General features: G+C 38.3%; 1 protein-coding gene across 4 annotated transcripts in view; it reads left to right on the top strand.

Moving 5' to 3' along the window:
- The window catches only part of DCC (DCC netrin 1 receptor), a 1,101,219-nt gene that overhangs the window by 755,599 nt on the left and 326,188 nt on the right, over nt 1–19,432 (top strand). For 2 of the 4 annotated variants that reach the window (XM_060761267.2, XM_060761265.2), the window contains exon 8: nt 10,435–10,591. In XM_060761267.2, coding sequence (XP_060617250.2) covers nt 10,435–10,591 — 157 coding nt within the window. Of the gene's footprint in view, nt 1–10,347; nt 10,592–19,432 lie in introns of all 4 variants that reach the window. The other 2 variants (XM_060761264.2, XM_060761263.2) reach the window with 1 other exon arrangement.

The raw sequence follows: 19,432 nt of genomic DNA, 5'->3' as shown, positions 1-19,432 counted from the left end.
TATAGTAAATGAGAAAACACAAAATGTATATGCAATATTCACACCAATTGCAGCCTTCTCACTGTGGTGTGATGAGATTTATTTATCAGTACTGGAAAGATTTTGTGCATTTTGAAGGGCATTCCTTTACATTTTTGTAGAACTTTGTCTTATTGCATGAGTAGAGTTGGTTGGATTGGCTTTTTTTTTTTTTTTGCTTCTTAATCAAATACAGCTTAGTTTTGGAATAGACAGAATGTCCTTAAATAGCCGAAGCACAAACAAGAAGGGGGTTCTTAATGCATCACAGGCTGGTCTGGTGAAGACATGATGAGAGAGCCTTATTGGTAACTCCTCCTAGGCTATTAATCTTCCTCTTAAGGAAGACCTATGAGTCATCTACACCAGCACTGAAATACAAGGCCAGTCTGGAGAAGCAATACTCCAGATTGGTCCTGTGGGACAGCTACACTGTTTCTGTCCCAAAGAATAGTGGGGTGTGGAGTCCACTCAGTCTAGGAGGGCTGAAACTGGTTTGGTACTCCTGAGTTGTCACCTTATATTTGCTGTTCCCATTGCCACTGCTGGATAGCCATGGAGCTCTTGGAAAGCTCCTAGACATCACCAGGTAACTTTGCTGGTGCCTTTGCCTTTGTGATCACCTCTTCCTTCAAACTGGCCATGGGGATGCTTTTACTGATGTCAGCAAAACCATCCAGCATTGACAAGGAGCTCTGCAGAGCTCGATAGTCATCTGCCATAGCAATAGGAAAATAGCAAATGGTCAATCTAGCCTATTTTTTTCTGTGACACTAAGTGCAAGGAAAAAGATATTGTAGTAATGGGTCATGTGGACAGCAAAGAGAAGATTAAGCCATTCTACCACATGTTAAGTAACAGACATCTCTAGATGTCATTTGGACATCCAGGCTCACTTTCTGGTCTAATGTGGGATGTAGGGCAAGGTTGAGACAAGCACTCAGTTTTTACCTTCTCTGCATTCTTTTCACCAACAAAGTCCTCATTTAAAGAGATCTTTGGCTTTTATCTAGTTGGGATTGAAGAATGTGCTTTTAAAAATTGTAAATGTCTTCAATATGTTTTAATCTATAATACTAAAACATGGAGATGAAGCACTCCATAACTTTTGGAAGTAAATGATACTACTTCAGAGGAAGGAGTTGGCAAAACCAGCGTCTGAGTATTCATTGCCTGAGAAAACTCTGTGAAATTCATGGCTTACCCTAAGTTGACAGGCAACTTAAAAGCACATATACACACAAGAGGAAGTACTTTTTCTTCCTAAGCACAATTTGGTTAAATAAGCAGCCCGTGTTGTGGGTATTGGATAACACCCTCCCGCTTTGGTCCAAAAGCTGTTACTGTTATGGAATTTGTTGTTCTAGGCATTAGTGATGCCCACTAACATAGCTAAATTTAAAGAAGACTTGGCCAGTTCTTGAATGAGTGTAAATCTAGCAATACCAGCTTACCATGATGGTAAAATGGAAGTATCACATCAACATGCTGCATGCCAAAGAATCTGAATTATTTTGTATGACAATGTTTCTGTGCTGCAATGCTTTCCAGAGACTCCTGAGCAAGAAACTACTGAGCTAGATTGGCCTTTGATATGATCCAACAAGAGCCTTAATCCTACTGTTACTCCCAAATGAAATAGAACGTCTAATGAGATTGCAACCATGGATTTTATCTATTTGTTTGATCTACAATGACTCCTACATGGCCTGAGGAATTTGGGGGGAAAATGGCACATATAACTTTCATGATCCACCTTCAAATATTGATGGGATTGGGGATAGATCTGATAGAGGATAATGGGACTTGTCATTGATCCACATCTGGAAAGCTGCTTCATTGCCACCAAGGATGAATCTTAATCAGATCTTGGTGCACACATCCTTCATTATCTAATTTAAACTATTGGTGGGATTTGGAGAAGGACTGATAGAGAATGATAAGAGTCCAGCCACATCCAGAGAGCTCTGTTAATTCTACCCATGATGAATCTGAACTAAATTTTGAACACATACCCTTCATGATCCAACTCAAAATACTGGTGGAGTTTGGGAGGAAGCTCTGATAGAGGATGATGGGACTTATGCTCCAGCCACATCTGTAGAGGCACATCATTACCAGTTCCAACTCAGCCAGTTATGGGAGTTATATCTGCCCAGATCTGGCAATGATGGAAGTTGCAGCCTCTCTTGTGCTAATATAAATTCCAACCCATCACCTATATCATTTTATAAAAAGGTCCCAATATACAACTATGTATTTTCTAATAAGACCATTTATACAACTGGAAAACTAATAATTAGTAACACCAGCACATAAGGGAAGTTTTCAAAATAGAAGGATGGTTTTGAAAGGCAAACCCATGGCTGGAACAATATTATATCTGGTTTTTTTTTTCCTTGCCAGTTTAACAAACTACATAGAATTGCAATGAAGTACAACATTATTTGTTAGTAATGGTTGTAGCCCATTTTCATTACTCCAGATTATACCAAAATACACAAGTTATTGCTCCTCTGTTAAGATGCTTTCCAACCAAATTAAAGAAGGCATATTTCTCTGAGTGCCTGAGTGATTGCTTTTATGTCCCTGTGCCCATATGGAGTTGATAATATAGTTGCCTTTTTAGTATTGTATTGATGAACAATTTGGATGTCTGTGGCTCTCTTCCTTTTTGTCATTGTTAATAATGTTTTCTAAAAATAATGCAGAAATGCTCTTAAGCAAAATGGCAGTAATTTTACCCTGAAATAATTTCTGGCAATGCATCCTTATTTCCCAAACTCTCAAAAAAATAACATTTTTTTCTGGCTAAAGTGACAGGAAATGAGACAGCAGTTGATGCATTCCCACAATTTATGATTACTTAATGAGTTTTTATTACTTTAATTAATCATCCCTAGGAGTTATTTCTTTTCATTTGCCTACATAATGGATTTTGAGTGCAAGCGCCATTTTCCGACCAATACACTTTCTACTTAAAGTTTATGGGCTTTCCAATAGATTTTCTTGCTTTGGCACATAAATGTGAGAGGACAACAGGCACAGCAGTGGGCATGTTAACCATACCTTTATTGTAAATGAATTGTATGCTTCTTAATCATGGATTTGTTCAATATGCATATTTTAAATGAACCAGTTTTATTTGAGGATCAACATGGAGGTTGGAAAGACTATTATACTTTGTTTTCTGCACTTCTCCAAATTTTGTGATACAGTTCTCAACAATAAAAAAAGGTTTACACAAATATATATTTTAGAGTAATATTTCCTAAATTTAAGCATGCAACATGCATAGAAAATGCTTTTGAAGGGGGTGCCTTGGGGTATCAGCAAAATAAGTGGATTTTCATGCAGTTTTAAAGAATTGCAACAGTTCGGTGGAGTAAAACACTAAATCTAAGGAAACATATTGCAATGAACAGAAAGTGGAATCAGGATGATGTATCTATCTCCATATTTATATTTAACATCCCATTACTGAGTAAAATTGAAATGGACACATCAGAGAAGGCTGGTGTTGTCTCTTTTGAAACAACCCTTAAGTCAGCTTTTCAAAAGCTGAGGAGAGTGGGTTTCTAAATGGAAGTTGGAGCTACACTTCACTATTACATTCCAAAGTATGCCTACATAGTGGACATAATCCTAAGGAAAGTGTGCAGAGTGAGATCTAGAACAGGGCGGCTTAAACCTTTCCATTCATGACTCCCTTTCCCTCTCAAGGTATTTTTGCATGACCCCAGGTATATAGGCATTTCAAATGGGTATAAAAACCAAACATTTACTGATAACAAATCAGCATTTGCAAGGCTTGCTAAACAGGGTAATTTTCGTTTTTGTAGAGTACAGCTGAAGCATATTCTGCAGAGTCCACTGTAAACACTGTGCAACAATTTCCTATAAATGTGTAAAAACATTTATAGGTGATGTTCAGGAAATGTTTACTGTTTCCAAATTTTGGAAACTCTAACACTGAGCTAAGGGGACCCCCCTTTGGGACCAGGACCCAAAGTTTTAGAAGCAATGATCTAGAAGAGTAACCTCATTTCTCTTTACCCAACTGCAGGACTCTAGTGGTTTCCCCCTCCACAACCATTTCAGCACTTCTGAAGACTGATCTTTGCTGAGGGGTGTCTTTATATGTTGTGCAAAAAAGCTTCTTCTTTTTTGTAACATTCAAAATATATGTAAATATTTTTTATAAATCAAAGTTATGGCATACATTCTGTCATTGAAAATATTCCAGTCATTATTTCAATGAGCTCTCCAAATATTCAGCAGGCATTGTATTCAGTGTTGGGCGATTTGGGAAGGCAAGCTTATCAGCTTTTTTCTTCTCTCTGTTTTGCTTTTCATACATGTTCAGTAAGTGATTTTGAAGGCAGCTACTGTTAGCCTTGCCTTTTCTAGGCAGGCAAACATAACTACAAGAGATTTTCATTATTTTGCTGCATTGGGTATTGCAGGAAACACTGCTGCAACCTAACATGACAGTCTCTTTCTTCAGATCTCCTTCCCCATCCCACTAATGCCAATGTTGATAAAAAGAATCTTCCAACTAGACAAAGGACAATGAAAAGGAGACTGTACATAGTGGGTTGTTTGTTTTTTGGTTTTTGTTTTTGTTGTTTTTTTTTTGTAAAAAGGAGCATCTTTGTAAACAGTTTTGTTCACTGACTTCTGCTTGGTGATTCTGCAAGCCTTATATTGAGTGGCAACTGATTGCACAACTGAATGTATATGCACATCATGTGTGCATGTGCATGATCATCCATGTGCACATCTGCATATACAGGAAAGAAGAGTGAAAACAAACTAAAGAAGACAAATACTTCTTTAGGAGCTTTGCATCCAGCCTAGTCAACTAAATAAATGAGCATACCAATGTTTAACTTTAAAACAAATGTTCGAGAAGTTTGATATATGTGGCACTTGGAAGATTGAAGCTGAGAGAGTGATATAGACTAATTATGGGTTCACTTTAACTGAGTTTGCATTCAGATATCATACCTGGCAACTAAGGGTGGTTCTGCACTGCCATTTCATGCAGTGTGGGGTCATATCACGTTACATGGATCCACACAACGCATGCAGGTTGATGCGAGTTAAGCTATAGTAAGCCACTTAATGTGGGTTACAGCACCACTGTCTAGCCATAATACAACCCATTATGGCTCTGTAGAACCACCTAAAGCATTATGTATATGTGTGTATTATTAGCACATACTCAGGTGCTACATAATGATGATTGCTTTGTGGTACTGGCAATACTCTCCATTTTTTGTTAGCTTATCCATGCTGAGTGAATTCAGCTTCCTAGAAGTTCAAATGCTGGGCTTATTCTCAGTGGCCAGAGGGAATGTCAGTGGAGAAAGCACTTAAACATGCTGACATACTATAATTGCAAATACAGAACATTTTTTTTTATTTGAGAAGAAACCCGTGCCAGCTCCTGATTGGCTGAAAAATTGTTCAACTAGGATCCATGTCTTGAGTGGCTCTGTTGGACATTATCACTGATTGCCTCTTGATATTCAATACGTTGTCAATGAAACATTTGAAGTGTCAGTCTGTTTATTGATTTGCTTCTGAGAGGGATGCAATCAGAAAAAAAATGTGGTGTGGCATTCGGAAAAGAGTCTATGATGGGCTTAAAAGGTTGGTTAATAGTCTTGATAAGAAATTCCTTCCCCCTCTCTTTTCCATGGAAAAAGTCTACATTTTAATCATGACATATCTAACATTGACCTGATCTGTATTCAGTTTACCAACTCTACATTGCATCCCAAATCATTTATATTTGGTCATAACTTTTAAAATCTGTTTTAACACATTTCATTGGCTGATACTTTATTTATGTATTGTTTAGATTATCTTATTTTTTAAAATGTGTCATTGATTGATATACTGCTTCGGTTGACTGATCTGTATTGTATGCCACTGTGAGATCTTGTGATAAAGGAAAGGGTATAATTATTTTAATAAATAAATAAAGTAGTTGTTCTTTGTTGAAACTAATGATGGGATGTAATCAACATACAGTTTTTCTCCATAGGATTATTCATGTGAGTAGGTCTGGATATAGTGTTGGTATTATTGGTGTGGTCAGGAAGCTTTTAAACTTCCTAACAACTTCACCGCTTTTTCTTTGCATTACTCAACGTACAAATCACAGAGTTTTGAAGTGATGTGGATAAATGTCCACTAGCCTTATTTTAGCATTATCTTGACAAAGTGTGTGCATTTAGGTCTCTGAGGAAAAAAAGCAGTGTCATCTAATGTCAGCCATTATAGCTGTAGTAATGGCTTGTTAGGGCAATATGCATTAGTTTCTCTCTCCCTCTCTCTCCACTTTGTATATACATGTAATATTTAGAAGTGCTAGGTCTTGCCCTCAATTTATTTATCCCATTCTGTTCTGTGCAGCATGCCAGCTCCTCTTAGCCACTAATAAACTGTTTTATGAGAGGAAGTTATGCCCCTGTGATGACCTGCCCAGCAATCCTGTTCTCTTTCTCTCTCTTTTGTCCCTGAGTGTTGTACGCTTGGTGTTGAATGTTCTGTTCTTGCACTTTCCGATTAGATCAGCCAAATGACCTCATGGAAATCAGAAGGGCCTGACCTTCTTCCTTTGCATTTTTTTTCAATTTGCAAAGAAAACAGAAAGAATAAGTCATGCGTATCTATTCCTAACTCTCCTGGAATGTCCATATAACTGGGGGTCCTTCCACACAGCTGAATAAAATCCCATATTTTCTGCTTTGAGCTGGAAAATATGGCAGTGTGGACTCAGATAACCCAGTTCAAAGAAGATATTGTGGGATATTCTACCTTGATATTCTGATTTATAGGGCTGTGTGGAAGGGCCCTGGGTAGGCCCAGAAGTTTGGTTGTTCTGAAGATGTGGGCTCTCAGAGTGTTTTCATGGGATGCTTCACTTTGTCTGATATTGTTGTGGATAACTAAGACCACAGATAAAAGGATCCATGCCCAGTGAGCGCTAGCTAAATCGAATGGACCAGGACAGAGGAATGCTCACCAGGTTGAAGACAAGCCACAGAGGTATAGTTCAGCTGAAGTGGATGTAAGTAAAAGTTGGTGCTTCAAAAAGCAGAAGCATAAAACATACAGAGGAAGCAAGATGTCTTATACAATTTGACAGCTATTCAAAATTCCCGCTCCCCTCCTTGACTGGCGGAGAGAGGGACCGGTCTGGATCCACACCCTGGTTGGCTGAGGGCATCAATTGGCATTGCTGTCTCCAGGCAGAGAAATGTCAGCCAGGGATTCACCGGCTGGGGAACCTTAGAATGTGGAAAAGAGATTCCACCTAAGCATTAGGAAATGGAATAATGGAATAAGTTGCTTTGGACATTGGTGGACTTTCTATCTCTGGAGGTCTGAAACAGAGGTTGAATTGGCATCTCTTGGGAGTGTTTTATTTATGCACTCCTGTATGGCTTATGATATCTTCTAATTCTAAGATTCTATGATTCTATGATCCTTGGTGGGAAAGCAACACTGCCGAACTTGTATAGATTTATAGTGTACTTCAGTAGTGTAGAAAGTATTCTTAAATGTTGTATGATTGATCACACCCTTAAGGATTTCCAATTAGCGACTCAACTTCTATGTCAGAGAGGGCAAAGGGTGGCATTAGGGTTACATGTAGCCTGCAAAAGCTATTTTAATGGTCCTCAACAAATCCAGATTTCCAAGTCCACCATATGGAAGTGGTGATTCACCTTACAATAATCATATTGTTGAAAAAATAAGCAAACCAGAAGTGGACAGTTCCAAGTTTGTGCCCCCCTCCCCCGCCTTATTTTCCCTCATCTCTTGCAATTGTTTATCCCTGTTCTGTGACTCTCAGTAGAGTTGCAAGCACTACAATATCTTATAAGGTAAAAGTAAAGGAGCTGAGGGCTGTGATGTATTGCACATCGAGGATGGCTACAAAGATAATTAACAGTTTTTGCCAGATTGGAGTAGGGATGGGGATAATATAACTAAGCCTCAACAGAACATGGTGCAGGATGGGGCCAAAGCTCTATCAAGTAGGATGAAATGATCTTTTCTCTTTCATTTTTCAATTCCCAATTGCACAAATTTTTGAGAATGCATGAAGTGACACCTGAAGTCAGATTCAACTCTGATACCTGGATCACTTACAGCCGCTAGTAGCATTTCAGCCTATTCTAAAAGAGCCATTTATATCCTGGTTCATGCTGCCACCTTTTGTGTGCTTGAGAGCAGTAATCTTTATTGAAGTCAATGGGACTTAGATATGTCTAAAAGATCTTGTTGAATGCCTCATTTGAATTATTTCATTGGGTATGTTAATGATTTTTGTTGTTGGTATTGACTGTATCTCCCTGCATGCTTCAACTAGCATAGCCAGCATAAGATTGGGCAGAACTTCATATAGGAATCATGACTCTAAGCTGAGATCTTCTCTGATTCCATCGATATCTGAGAACCTCAAAAGAAATTTTTTCTATATATTATTTTAGATTTTTGTGACCAGGTTATTATTTCTCTTCTAAGTTTGGATTATGAGTTACTCAATTGTATATGGTAAATGCAATGCATGGATTCTACGATTTAATAGTTTCAAATTATTCAAGTCAGATTATTGGTCAACAAGCTATATATAATTTAATAGTTCGAATCTTACCTCAAATCTAAAATCAACTTTATCTTCATGGACTGTTTGTTTAATTCTGTTTTGTTAATGTATTGCAACATTGTTCAACCAAATGTGCATTCAGAGGAGCTGTATGCACAGCATTGTTTCTTTAGCCTTTCTTCTGAACAAGGATATTCCAACTGATTCCATATGTGGTCTTGTACGTGTATAACAAATAAACAGGATTCTGGAGCATGTAATATTATATTATATAACATAATGTAACATACATAATGTAACATAACATAACACAATTATTTTATTTAGACCAAAGCAGATGGCTGCAGGACAGTTCTTAGTACAGTAGAACCTTTGAATCCATTGGCTCTGGAACCATGATTTCCACCAGCCATAGATCATTGCATAAAATGGTGATGATGTCAATGTGAATGCATTCACACACATATTCCTCTCACTTAAAAGTATGGGACATAATAATCTGGGTGTTTTTTTGGGGGGGGGGGGGGGGGTTGGCATCCATAGGGGCCACAGAGCTGAACCTTCAAAGATCTGGAAATCCCACTCTACTAGTAAATTCTGATATTTACCCTGGTCATAAGATCTCTTTCATCTATGTTACTCATTTTGCCACAACATGTAATCATTATTTTCCTGATGGTTATATTAAAAGTAGCATGGTTTCAATGCTTTCGAAACCTGGCTAGGTTAGTTATCGTCCCCGGCCTTTTGTCCCCAAATAGAATTATACTACAATTCTCAGAATCCATCACCATCAACTGCACTGACCAGGTCTCTGAGAAATTAAAATCCAACAACATCTGAGCACAAGATTGGAAACTAGGGCCCTGATGTTTGCTTTGAGAATGAAGGGTTTTAACATATTTATTTATTTATTTATTTACAGCATTCATATGCCGCCCTTCTAACCCCAAAGGGGACTCAGAGAGGCTTATAAGATAGATATACATGCAATATATTATATTATTAGCATAGTACAATATCAGTATTATATATTGCTATATTGTACTATGCCATTATACTGTAATATTATTAGTAATATCACATGTAATATAAATTACAAATGTCACTCTTCTTACAAGGAGATGGTGTTCCTTTGGAGAGGGGAAATACATGGTATCTCTGGTCCAAGATCTTAAACTAAGAAGCTGTGGAAAGATATTTAAATTTTAAGAAATATTGACATTTTCTCCTTTTCTTCCTTCAGTCTGCACTAACTTGTTAAAATAATTTATTTTGTTTTGTTTGTCTCACTTTGTTCAATCATGCTATGAGGTTTGGTAAACTTGGCTTGATGTTTGTTATATATTTCTGACTATCAAAGGAAAAATCTTTACTTTGTGTCCAGACCTTCTATCTATATCAAACTGCCAGGATGTTTAATTGGATGTAAGAAGTCTAGAGCCTTTGGTCACCGTCCAATATAGAGTTATGTACATCCCTGGGAAAGTGCACTTAGTTTTGTTGGATGATCAAGAAGGCATAGCCACAGCTTCTGCTTTTGTTACAAAACAATTCTTATGTTTAAAGAATCTGTATTTTCAAGATTGGTTTTACTGTTAGCTTTCTCTTTTTCTTTCTTTCTCTTTCTGTCTCTTCTTTCCTCTGTTCATCTTATTCCAACCTGATCCACTTGGTCCTTTGTTTTTTCAAAACTCTAGATGTGCCTACAACAATTCTCCCCACCAGCCCCCAAACCCTTGTACCACCAGCCTCTCTGACGTATTCCTCTCCTTCCCCTTCTTTAGCTATCCCAAGTTCAAGTATCCTCCCCTCTGCTCCCCGAGATGTGGTCCCTGTTTTGGTCTCCAGTCGGTTTGTCCGTCTCAGTTGGCGTCCCCCTGCGGAGGCGAAGGGAACCATCCAGGCATATGCTGTGTACTTCTCTAGGGAAAGTGTCAACAGGTAGGTTCATATAATGGATGCCTATTCTCCAGTCATGTGTTCTGTGCATGTGGCTGTGTGTTTTTATTTATTACAGGTATTGCATTTACATCTCATCTTTCCTGCAATGAGCACAAGGTGAGACATAAGCAGATGGGTATGAAGGCTTTCATGTCAGTGGGGTACTGTGTCAATTCCTGGATTTTAAAAGAGTTATCCAAGGTACAAAATCTATTGGGAGAGGAAATAGGACTTGGACAGCTTTTTTCAAGTTGACAGTGACACTAAATCCTAACAATGATAATGCTGCCTTATTACTGCTACTGGGCTACTGATACTCTTGTTTTGGCATGAGAGGCATTAGCAGTCCATTTTGCAAATATATTCTCTCTTCCTCCACTTAAACTTCATAGCAGCTCTTCACAAAGTCAGACTGAGGGAGAATAATTGACCAAAGGTCAACAGCTGAGTTACATAAGGACTTGAATGTGCATCTTCCAAGTAGCAGACTAACAGTAACTTTCTATATACTGTGAAGGAATCAACATTCTACATCCAGGAAATCTGAACTCTATTAATTTATTTGATTTTATTAAAATATGTTTATTCCATTGAAAGATATCTGGATGATATACAGTAAAACAAATATAACAAAATTTAAAATTATATATAATTATAATAATGTTAAAATATTAATTTTCCAAATTAAAAGGCAGTTAAAACCAATAAATATTTAGAAATTAATTAAATTCATGTGTGTGGAAACATTTTGTAAGATCAGTTGGGCCCAAAAACTTCCCTAATGTTTTTGCATAGCTCCCAAAGACTAGAGATCAAATGGGTATTTAACAATTTCCCTAACATAGTCAAGATTTCCTGAATGCTATGTTCCCGATCACTTGGGAAAATCAAAGAGAATGAAAACAGTCCTTAAAAAGGTTCCCACAACTAGCAATTTTTATTTTGTTCTTGGCACTGTAAAATGGTGCTACTTTGTCAATTCTGCACCTCTTTAAATGCTGCATTATCAGAATACAAGCTGAAACTGCATAATTTTATAAGACCCCAAAATGATTCAACATTTAAAGGTAGAGAATGAAGTAGAACATTTTTTGAATGCTAAGCCATAATATTGAGCATCTTGTTGTGAAAAGTAGAACTAGGGTATTCCATCTCTTACTCTAAAATGCACTTTTCCTCCATATAAACCTTGGAAATGATGAAATGAATTAGCAAAGATGAGAAGGAGTTGGGGGACCCAAGTAGGCAGACAGATCGAGAAAGAAGGGTAGCAAAGACTCAGAACCCAAGCAACCCATTGTTTGGGGCTTTTCCAAACAAGAGAGTGAAAAGAGACTGATGATGGCTTTTGTTTCATGCCTTGGCTCTTCTTTGAAGAAAGGTTAAGAAACCAACCAGAAACCTTCAGGATGCAATACACCTTTCTTTATTAATTCCTTATGTCAAATCCACACATTTATCTGCTGTCTTGCCTCTCTTTCTCAAAAAATTCTGCAAACAAAAAGAGCAATGGCTGGAGGCAAACCTACAACTGTGCAGCTGTTCTTCAGAAGGTTGTACAGTTCTGACTAAAGGTGCTCGAGTTTTTTTGAAAAAGTGCAGTTTTGAAACACTATGGTGCATTTTCTGCCTTTTGCAAGAGAAAAAAATGTCCTGAATGTTTTACTATTGTGGGAAGAAAAACTGATGTATCTTGGGAAGTGGAAAAATTGAAAATAATTATTTCTATTAAAAAGCGACAATGTTGGTGGCCAACTCTATGATCTACTACAATTCTATAGTTGAAATGGTTTGCATATTTTGCAAATAATTCACTCTTGTTATGTCATGAAGGAAATGTAAACTTTTTTCTACCAAATCAGGTCATTGATTCAGATAGTTCAATATCAGGATTCCTGTTTACTAAACATGGTTTTATAGAAGTCTGCTGCAGGAAGTTATCTATATACACATTCTTACCGTGCAGTCCAAGATGGCCAGGCTTTGCTGGTTTATCATATTTATTTTTTGTATATTTCTGTTTTTCTCATTTGTTCATTTATTCTCTTATTTTTTAAACCTAAGCGGAGACACAATTTAAATATGAAGACTCTTTTATTTTGTCACCTCTCTGGAAGTACACAATGCCCAGAGTGTATTCCTTTGTTATTAAACTGTAAAATGTGCATTATTTCCCTCAATGACTTCATTTTAATTAAAGTTGGCATTTCTGATTCTAGTCCTTGAGGAAGCCATCTTAGGGAGGCAGGATGCTATTTATGGGTCCTTGGAATGACTGTAAACATAGAGGAAAAATAACGCTACAAAGTCAGAATATTGGAAACAGAAATGGTGACTGGATCTTTCCTACTGGATCTGGAACTTATTATTTGACTGATTTCAGAAGATTTTTTTAAAGACAAGGTTGCGTTGTAAGGTATATTCTAGCATGTTCATTAGTTTTCAGTACATACATTTGGTCACAAAGTTCTGGCAAATGGTCCATGTGTCAGTTTTTTTTCCTTACCTCTCATAGTTCTAGGATCATTCCCAGTCAATGCTACTTGGAATGTTGCAGGCCATAAAACACTTTCCAAATATCACCAAGTCTCCTTACTTATGCAAAAATAATACCCTATTTTTTTTAAAAAAAAAAAAAGAGTTGCCAAAACATGAAAACACTACTGAAGAAATGAAAGTGACTCTTGAGCTCCCTCGTTATGGTGCCTATCTCCATTTGTGGAAAGGAGGATGGTTTTTTCAAAACTGTTCTAGGTGTCTGAATCCATAGCTGCTCTGTAACTGAAATGTTCAGCTCATGCTGCTGAAAGCAAAGTCAGAAGAAAATGCATGGCTTCTGGTATCTGAAAAGTTATTGAAAAGCAATTTTGGAAGTGAAAGGTAGAGAAGAGTTTACATCGTAAACAAAAACAATGGACAATGATGGAAGCTTCCTTTGTAAGACACACACACATCACAAGAAGATCAAACCAGTCCATACTCCAGGTAATAATGCCTGACTGCTCATTGGAGAAAAGGATATTAGAGGCAAAGATGAAGTATTTTGGCCACATAATGAGAAGAGAGGATAGCTTGGAAAAGACAATGATGCTGGGGGAAAATGGAAGGAAAAAGAAAGAGGGGCAGACCAAGGGCAAGATGGATGGATGGTATCCTTGAAGTGACTGGCTTGATTTTGAAGGAGCTGGGGGTGGCCACAGCCAACAGGGAGCTCTGGCATGGGCTGGTCCATGAGATCATGAAGAGTTGGAAGCGACTGAACAAATAAAAAAACAACACACACAATCAGGCCTAATTGTCTGAGGGCCAGAAGAACTTTGTACTGAAATTTTGTGAAGGAAGACTGCAACAAGACATTATCTGAAACCAACAAACAAGGACAAGTCTTGCTGGATGAGACATTCTTCAATCAGTGGCAGACAGAGGAAGAGCAAAAGTAAAAGGGCACAAAAATAGAGTCAGAACCTTCAAGGCACCTGTTCAGTAACTTACCACATCACATTGGGGCTTCTTGCCCCTTTGAAGTACTTTGGGGATGGTGATGGCCGAGCACCATCACATGACGTTCGACAGGCCCTGCCCGGGTCAGGGACTGTGTGAAGAAGCCATACACAGGAACAAAGAGCAATAGAATGCAGAGCAATAGAATATAATAGTGAAATGGTCAAAAAAAGACCTGTTCTACAAGATCAATTCTCATCACTGTCTGAAATATTATCTGTGTTTCTAGTGAGAGACACAGATGAATTGGCTGTGTGCATGGTTTTCAATATTTTCTCTGGTTCAGTTGTTTGCAGATATTTCTAAAGGTATTAACTGCCATGAAATTGCAGATAAAAGCAAGGCATTAGTCACTGAATGACTCTGCTACTATAAGGAATATCATCTTCTGTTTGCTAGAGGGATAGCTCTTAACACTGGTCTTAAAATGCCGCTTTTAATTAAAAAAGAAGGAAAGCAAAGTTTGAAAACCCATTTTAAGATTTCTATTGTGGTGAGAACTGCCTCTGGCCCTGTGAACTTTGAAGCTTGCAGTGTGAAAAAAAAATAAATGTAGTTTCCCTTAAGTGCATGGCTAGAATACTGAGTCATTTATTGTTTATACATTATATTTTTACAAAAGAGCTATTTTTCTCTTTACAATAATAGCAGTTCTGACATTAACCCGAGGCATGCACAGGAATTGTCAGTCAAATTGCTATAACTCCAAAGGACAGAATGATTCCTGCTATTGGAGAATAACAGTAATTTTGCGTGACAATTCACAGTCCCCATAATGCCAAGCTTACATATAGAAGTATGCAACAGCACACATTCAGTGACTGTGCACCTGTCTTATATTAACAGGCTTGTGCCATCTCTCAAAGGTTAGACCAGTGTTTTCTAATTGCATTCCAAGGAATCACAAGTTTCCATAGATTTTTATAGGGCTCTCTCAAAAACAAAACAAAACAAAACAAAACAAAAACAGGTAACCCTGTATTTAACCTAAGCTTGTCCCTGCTTCTTTTTGCCCACTCAGAAGAGAGAGAAAGAGAGACACAATCTATCTGGAGTACAATGTCCTGTTTTGCCCCAGAAACAGTCTTACAGTGAGAGGTAAAGCAACTAAAAAAGTTTTACTTCAGCAAAATGATAATATCTAACAAACAGCAGCCAAGGAACAGAAGAGAAATCCTAAAAGCAAAGCAAAAGTCTTACATCAGACATGAAAGTAGCGTATTTGGCAAAAGGTCCTTGTAAGACACTTGTTGGAGCTGCAAGCGAGGAAACCAGAGCACAGAAGCACTGAATAAAATGGTTACTTCCAGCATTAACCACTTGCTTTACTGTTGATTTTGCCATCATGGGTCGGACTAACCTGTGGTCTGTTCAGCAGTCATCAGCACCTGTTTAGTTAGGAGCACATTGCAGCGGTCTCTGGCACATATAATTACATAGTCTAAGAGGTGCCAATTCTTTGACTTGGGGGGCAGGGGGGCTTCCATAATGTCTTAAACTTATTTTTCTGGCAGAAGAGTGCATTTGTGATGACCAGTTTGTGCTTTGCACATTTGGTGAGAAGCAGGATGCCATTTGGTTTGCTGTTTCCAACCCTGTATTTTCCTATAGTTCCTGGCCTCGTCCAACTCTTGCATTAAAATCCCCCAGGAGAATGATTTTGTACTCCTTAGGTATCTCTGATAGGATGGTGTTCAGCAACAATAATTTTTTTTCCTTGATATCGTCATCATCATCTACTGTTGGTGCATAGGCACTTATGATGCTTGCCTGCTGGTTTTTGACAAGGTCAATTTGGAGAGTTGAGAGTCGTTCATTAATGCCAATGCTTTAAAGAATGACTTCAGATGCTTTACTAGGTCATTTCTGATAACAAAGCCAACTCCGTATGTTCTTTATTCTCCTTCGGGCAGTCCCTTCCAAAAGAAGGTGTAGCCTTCTTTTTCTTCCTTCAGCTGTCCCTCACCTGCTCTCTAGGTCTCCTGAAGTGCTCCTATGTCAATGTTAAAGTGCCTCAGCTCCCTTGTAATAATAACAGTCCTGTGTTTAGGGTGTTCACTGTCTGTGTTGTCCAACAATGTCTGTACATTCCATGTTCCAAAGTTTATCTTTCTTTTTTTGACCACAGGGTTAGTAGTAGATTTGCCCACCACAGTGGGTTTGCCTTCAGTATTTCAGGGATAATGGCATCGCTACCTGGGGCCTTGTTTGTCTTTAGGTTGTGTATCAGGTCGATGATTTCCTGAGATGTAACTGGCTCCCAGCTTGGACCCACTAGCTCTCCACTGTCCTCATTTTCTTGGGGAGGGTTTATTCCAGCGAACACTTTCGAGAAGTGCTCGGCCCATCTGCTCTGGGTGGTTCCTGGGGGTGGTTTGTTTTGTTTACTATTGACCAGAATTTCTTGGTGTCGTTTGATTGTGATGCCTCCAGCAGCTGCTTCCAGTCAGCTATGATGTGTGCCTTATGTTTTTGGCCCATAAGGAGCTGGAGCTGTTGCTTAGACTCTCTAATTGTTATGAGAAGGAGGGTGTTTGAAGTGGTGCGATAGTCAGGAATGAGAGAGGCAGACAATGTTAGGGTACCTTTTCTAGCCCCCTCCCCATATGGGGTGAGCAGAATGGATCCTTAAAATGGTTGTTCAGTTGTAGATACAGCTGTTGGAATACTCAACTGCCTCAGACCTTGAGGTAGAATGACTGAATCCATATCATCCACCATTAATGTGCCAATCTGTGACTAGGGGCTTCCAGATTTCACAGTCCTTCCCCTGTCACCACTTGCTGATCGCGTTGAGACCTTTGTTGGTTTTGTTTTACTTATCTTGGAAGATGCCTGTTTGTGAGGAGTTTTAGTGTGTGGAGGTCAGTGCACAACTGATCAACACACAGTATTCACAGAATGAGGTGCACATCCAACAGCATGGTTAACAGGATGGTGGCTTCTTATCTATTGCAGCATTCTCCCACCTCCACAGCCATAATAACTTGTACCGCATTATCTTCTGCATGCTTCACCGTTGAGGTTTTTGGGTCTTTTGATTGTGCTTGTCTGGATCCTCCCCTGCAGCCCCTCCTGGGAGTACATGACTCCGATGTTTAGTGGTTACATCATTGAAACACATATTATTATGTATGGTTGTGATAACAGACAATGAAGAAAGGTGATAGAAAGAAAATCAACTCATTTGAGATGTAGTACTGGAGAAAAATAAATGGGTTCTAGAAAAAATCAATTTGAAATCAATTCCACCTATCCCCCCAGCTGTGACAGTGGATTATAGCTGCTTCTAAATTTTACCAGTGTTGAGCTTCTCAGACAAATGTGGTACTTAAGTTGGGTGTGAAACATCAAATGGATTTGAAGAGGAGAAAAATAAATAATATTGGGGTTGGATATGTTTAGTGAAGTTTCCTTGGAAAGCGGTGTCTGTCAATAAGATCATAACCGTATGGGATCATTAAATTTGAGTCTGCATTCAATTTTCCCATTGATCTTATATTTGTTTACATAATCCTTTTATTTTCTCTCATTTTGTTTCCTTAATTTAGTTAGCCATCCTAACATTTTTCCCACTTCATTGACCTCATCTGTACTGTCTATACCCATGCCTCTTTTTATTTTTGCTGTGGCTCCCATCTGTTTTTCTTATTTCATCCTTTATCAAGCTGAGGTAGTCATTCATACAGAGGCATTTATTTGAGTCTTTTGCTGGATATGTTGCATTGTCAGTCAGCATGAAGAGAGATGCCTTCTATTTACAGTGCACATCTTTGATACTTCATCACAATTTATCAGCATGCTCCTTTGCAAAATAGCAATATCTCTTTTGAGAGTAGTTCATTTTTCAAGAGAATAGGTCCAATCAGCCTTACGCCAAATGCTCAGGTCCCAGTCTTTCCATTCCTAGGACAAGAACACATTTGCACCTAGTATTGCCATGGCATAACTCCAAGAATGTCGAGTCTTATGATTTATTTAGTGCAAGAAAATCAGCCTTCCCCAATACTGTGCTGTCTAGATTTATTATATTGATTTTACCTTTGGATATGAGTTCCCTAGTTGAGAAAATGATACTTCCAAAAACAAAGAGCTTGGAAGTAAGCAACAAATTACTGTCAACTGAATCATGATGTCTCATGGTATGTCCATAGTATAATAGCCTCATTTTAATATTTTGTCTTCTAGTGAGATGCCAGAATTTCTTTGCTCTCAAATCCGTTCATTTTCTTTTGCACAGCATATGTAAAGTGCACTGGAATTATCTAAACAGGAGCTTAACAGATTCAGAACAACTCATACAAAGTCAATTTTTTTCAGGGAGCAGTGGTGGTTGATGGGAGTTGCTATCTAACTCATCTGTGGACTATTAAAGGAGGAAAAGGCTAAATTCAATCTTTTTCAGTTCTTCTGCATCTTTTTGCAATATAAAGAAAAAAATCCAGAAAAATAAAAAAAATGCTTATATTTTTGAGATCAAATTAAATTATTGTATTCTATAGTGGGTGATGGGAAAGTTGTTGCTGAGGCCATGCTTTACATGCATATTCAATCTTTGGTGTCTTTGAGGGAATGAATCCCTTTTAAGGACTGCTGGGTGAATTTGGTCTTATGGAGACACTCTGCTGACTCTTCACCTTGTCACATGCATCGCTGGAATTGTGTGTGGAGCATGGGTACCTGTCGCCCCATGCCTTGTAACATCCTGATTTGTCCCATGCCTCATCAGATGGGAGGAAGTCTCCTTAAGCTGACTTGACCCATCTTTCCCTATGGAAAGACAATAAGTCACCCAGCAGCTGCCAGCAGTGACTTTTTGGCAATGAAAGAGTTTTTGCTCCAGTTGAGCCACAGAGCCAACCTGAAAATAGTTCTCCAGTGTGTGATGGGAGCCATCGGGCTTTGTTGCTGAAGAAAAAAAGAAAAAAAGAAACATTGCTGCCACCAGAAAAGGATAAGGTAGAAGTATTGTATAGAGTCTCCTGACAAAGGTAGGACTACCATGAAGGATCTGATCTGATGGGTAAGACTAAAAGAAAAGCAATTGTTCAAGAATTACCAAGTACAAGATGAAAGTAGGTTCCAAGCCCCCAAGCATTATGCTACTCGTTTAGGTCTGCCATTTTTCTGCTCCAAACCACATTTCATCTATTTCTGGTCTGACAGGGGCACAAATCAACCAGGAATGGCTGATTTGTGCTCCCATGGTTTTTATCAGAATCACTGGGAGTGCTTCCAGACAGCACCAAATTATGGCTTTTCCATGAAAGGCAAAAAAACAACAACAAACAAACAAACAAACCAAAAACCCAAAAACAAAACCTATGAGAGGCAAAAAAA

Source organism: Anolis sagrei, chromosome 2 (assembly GCF_037176765.1).
Source record: "Anolis sagrei isolate rAnoSag1 chromosome 2, rAnoSag1.mat, whole genome shotgun sequence".
NCBI classification, from domain to species: Eukaryota; Metazoa; Chordata; class Lepidosauria; order Squamata; family Dactyloidae; genus Anolis; species Anolis sagrei.
This window is presented reverse-complemented; position numbering and strand designations above follow the sequence as displayed.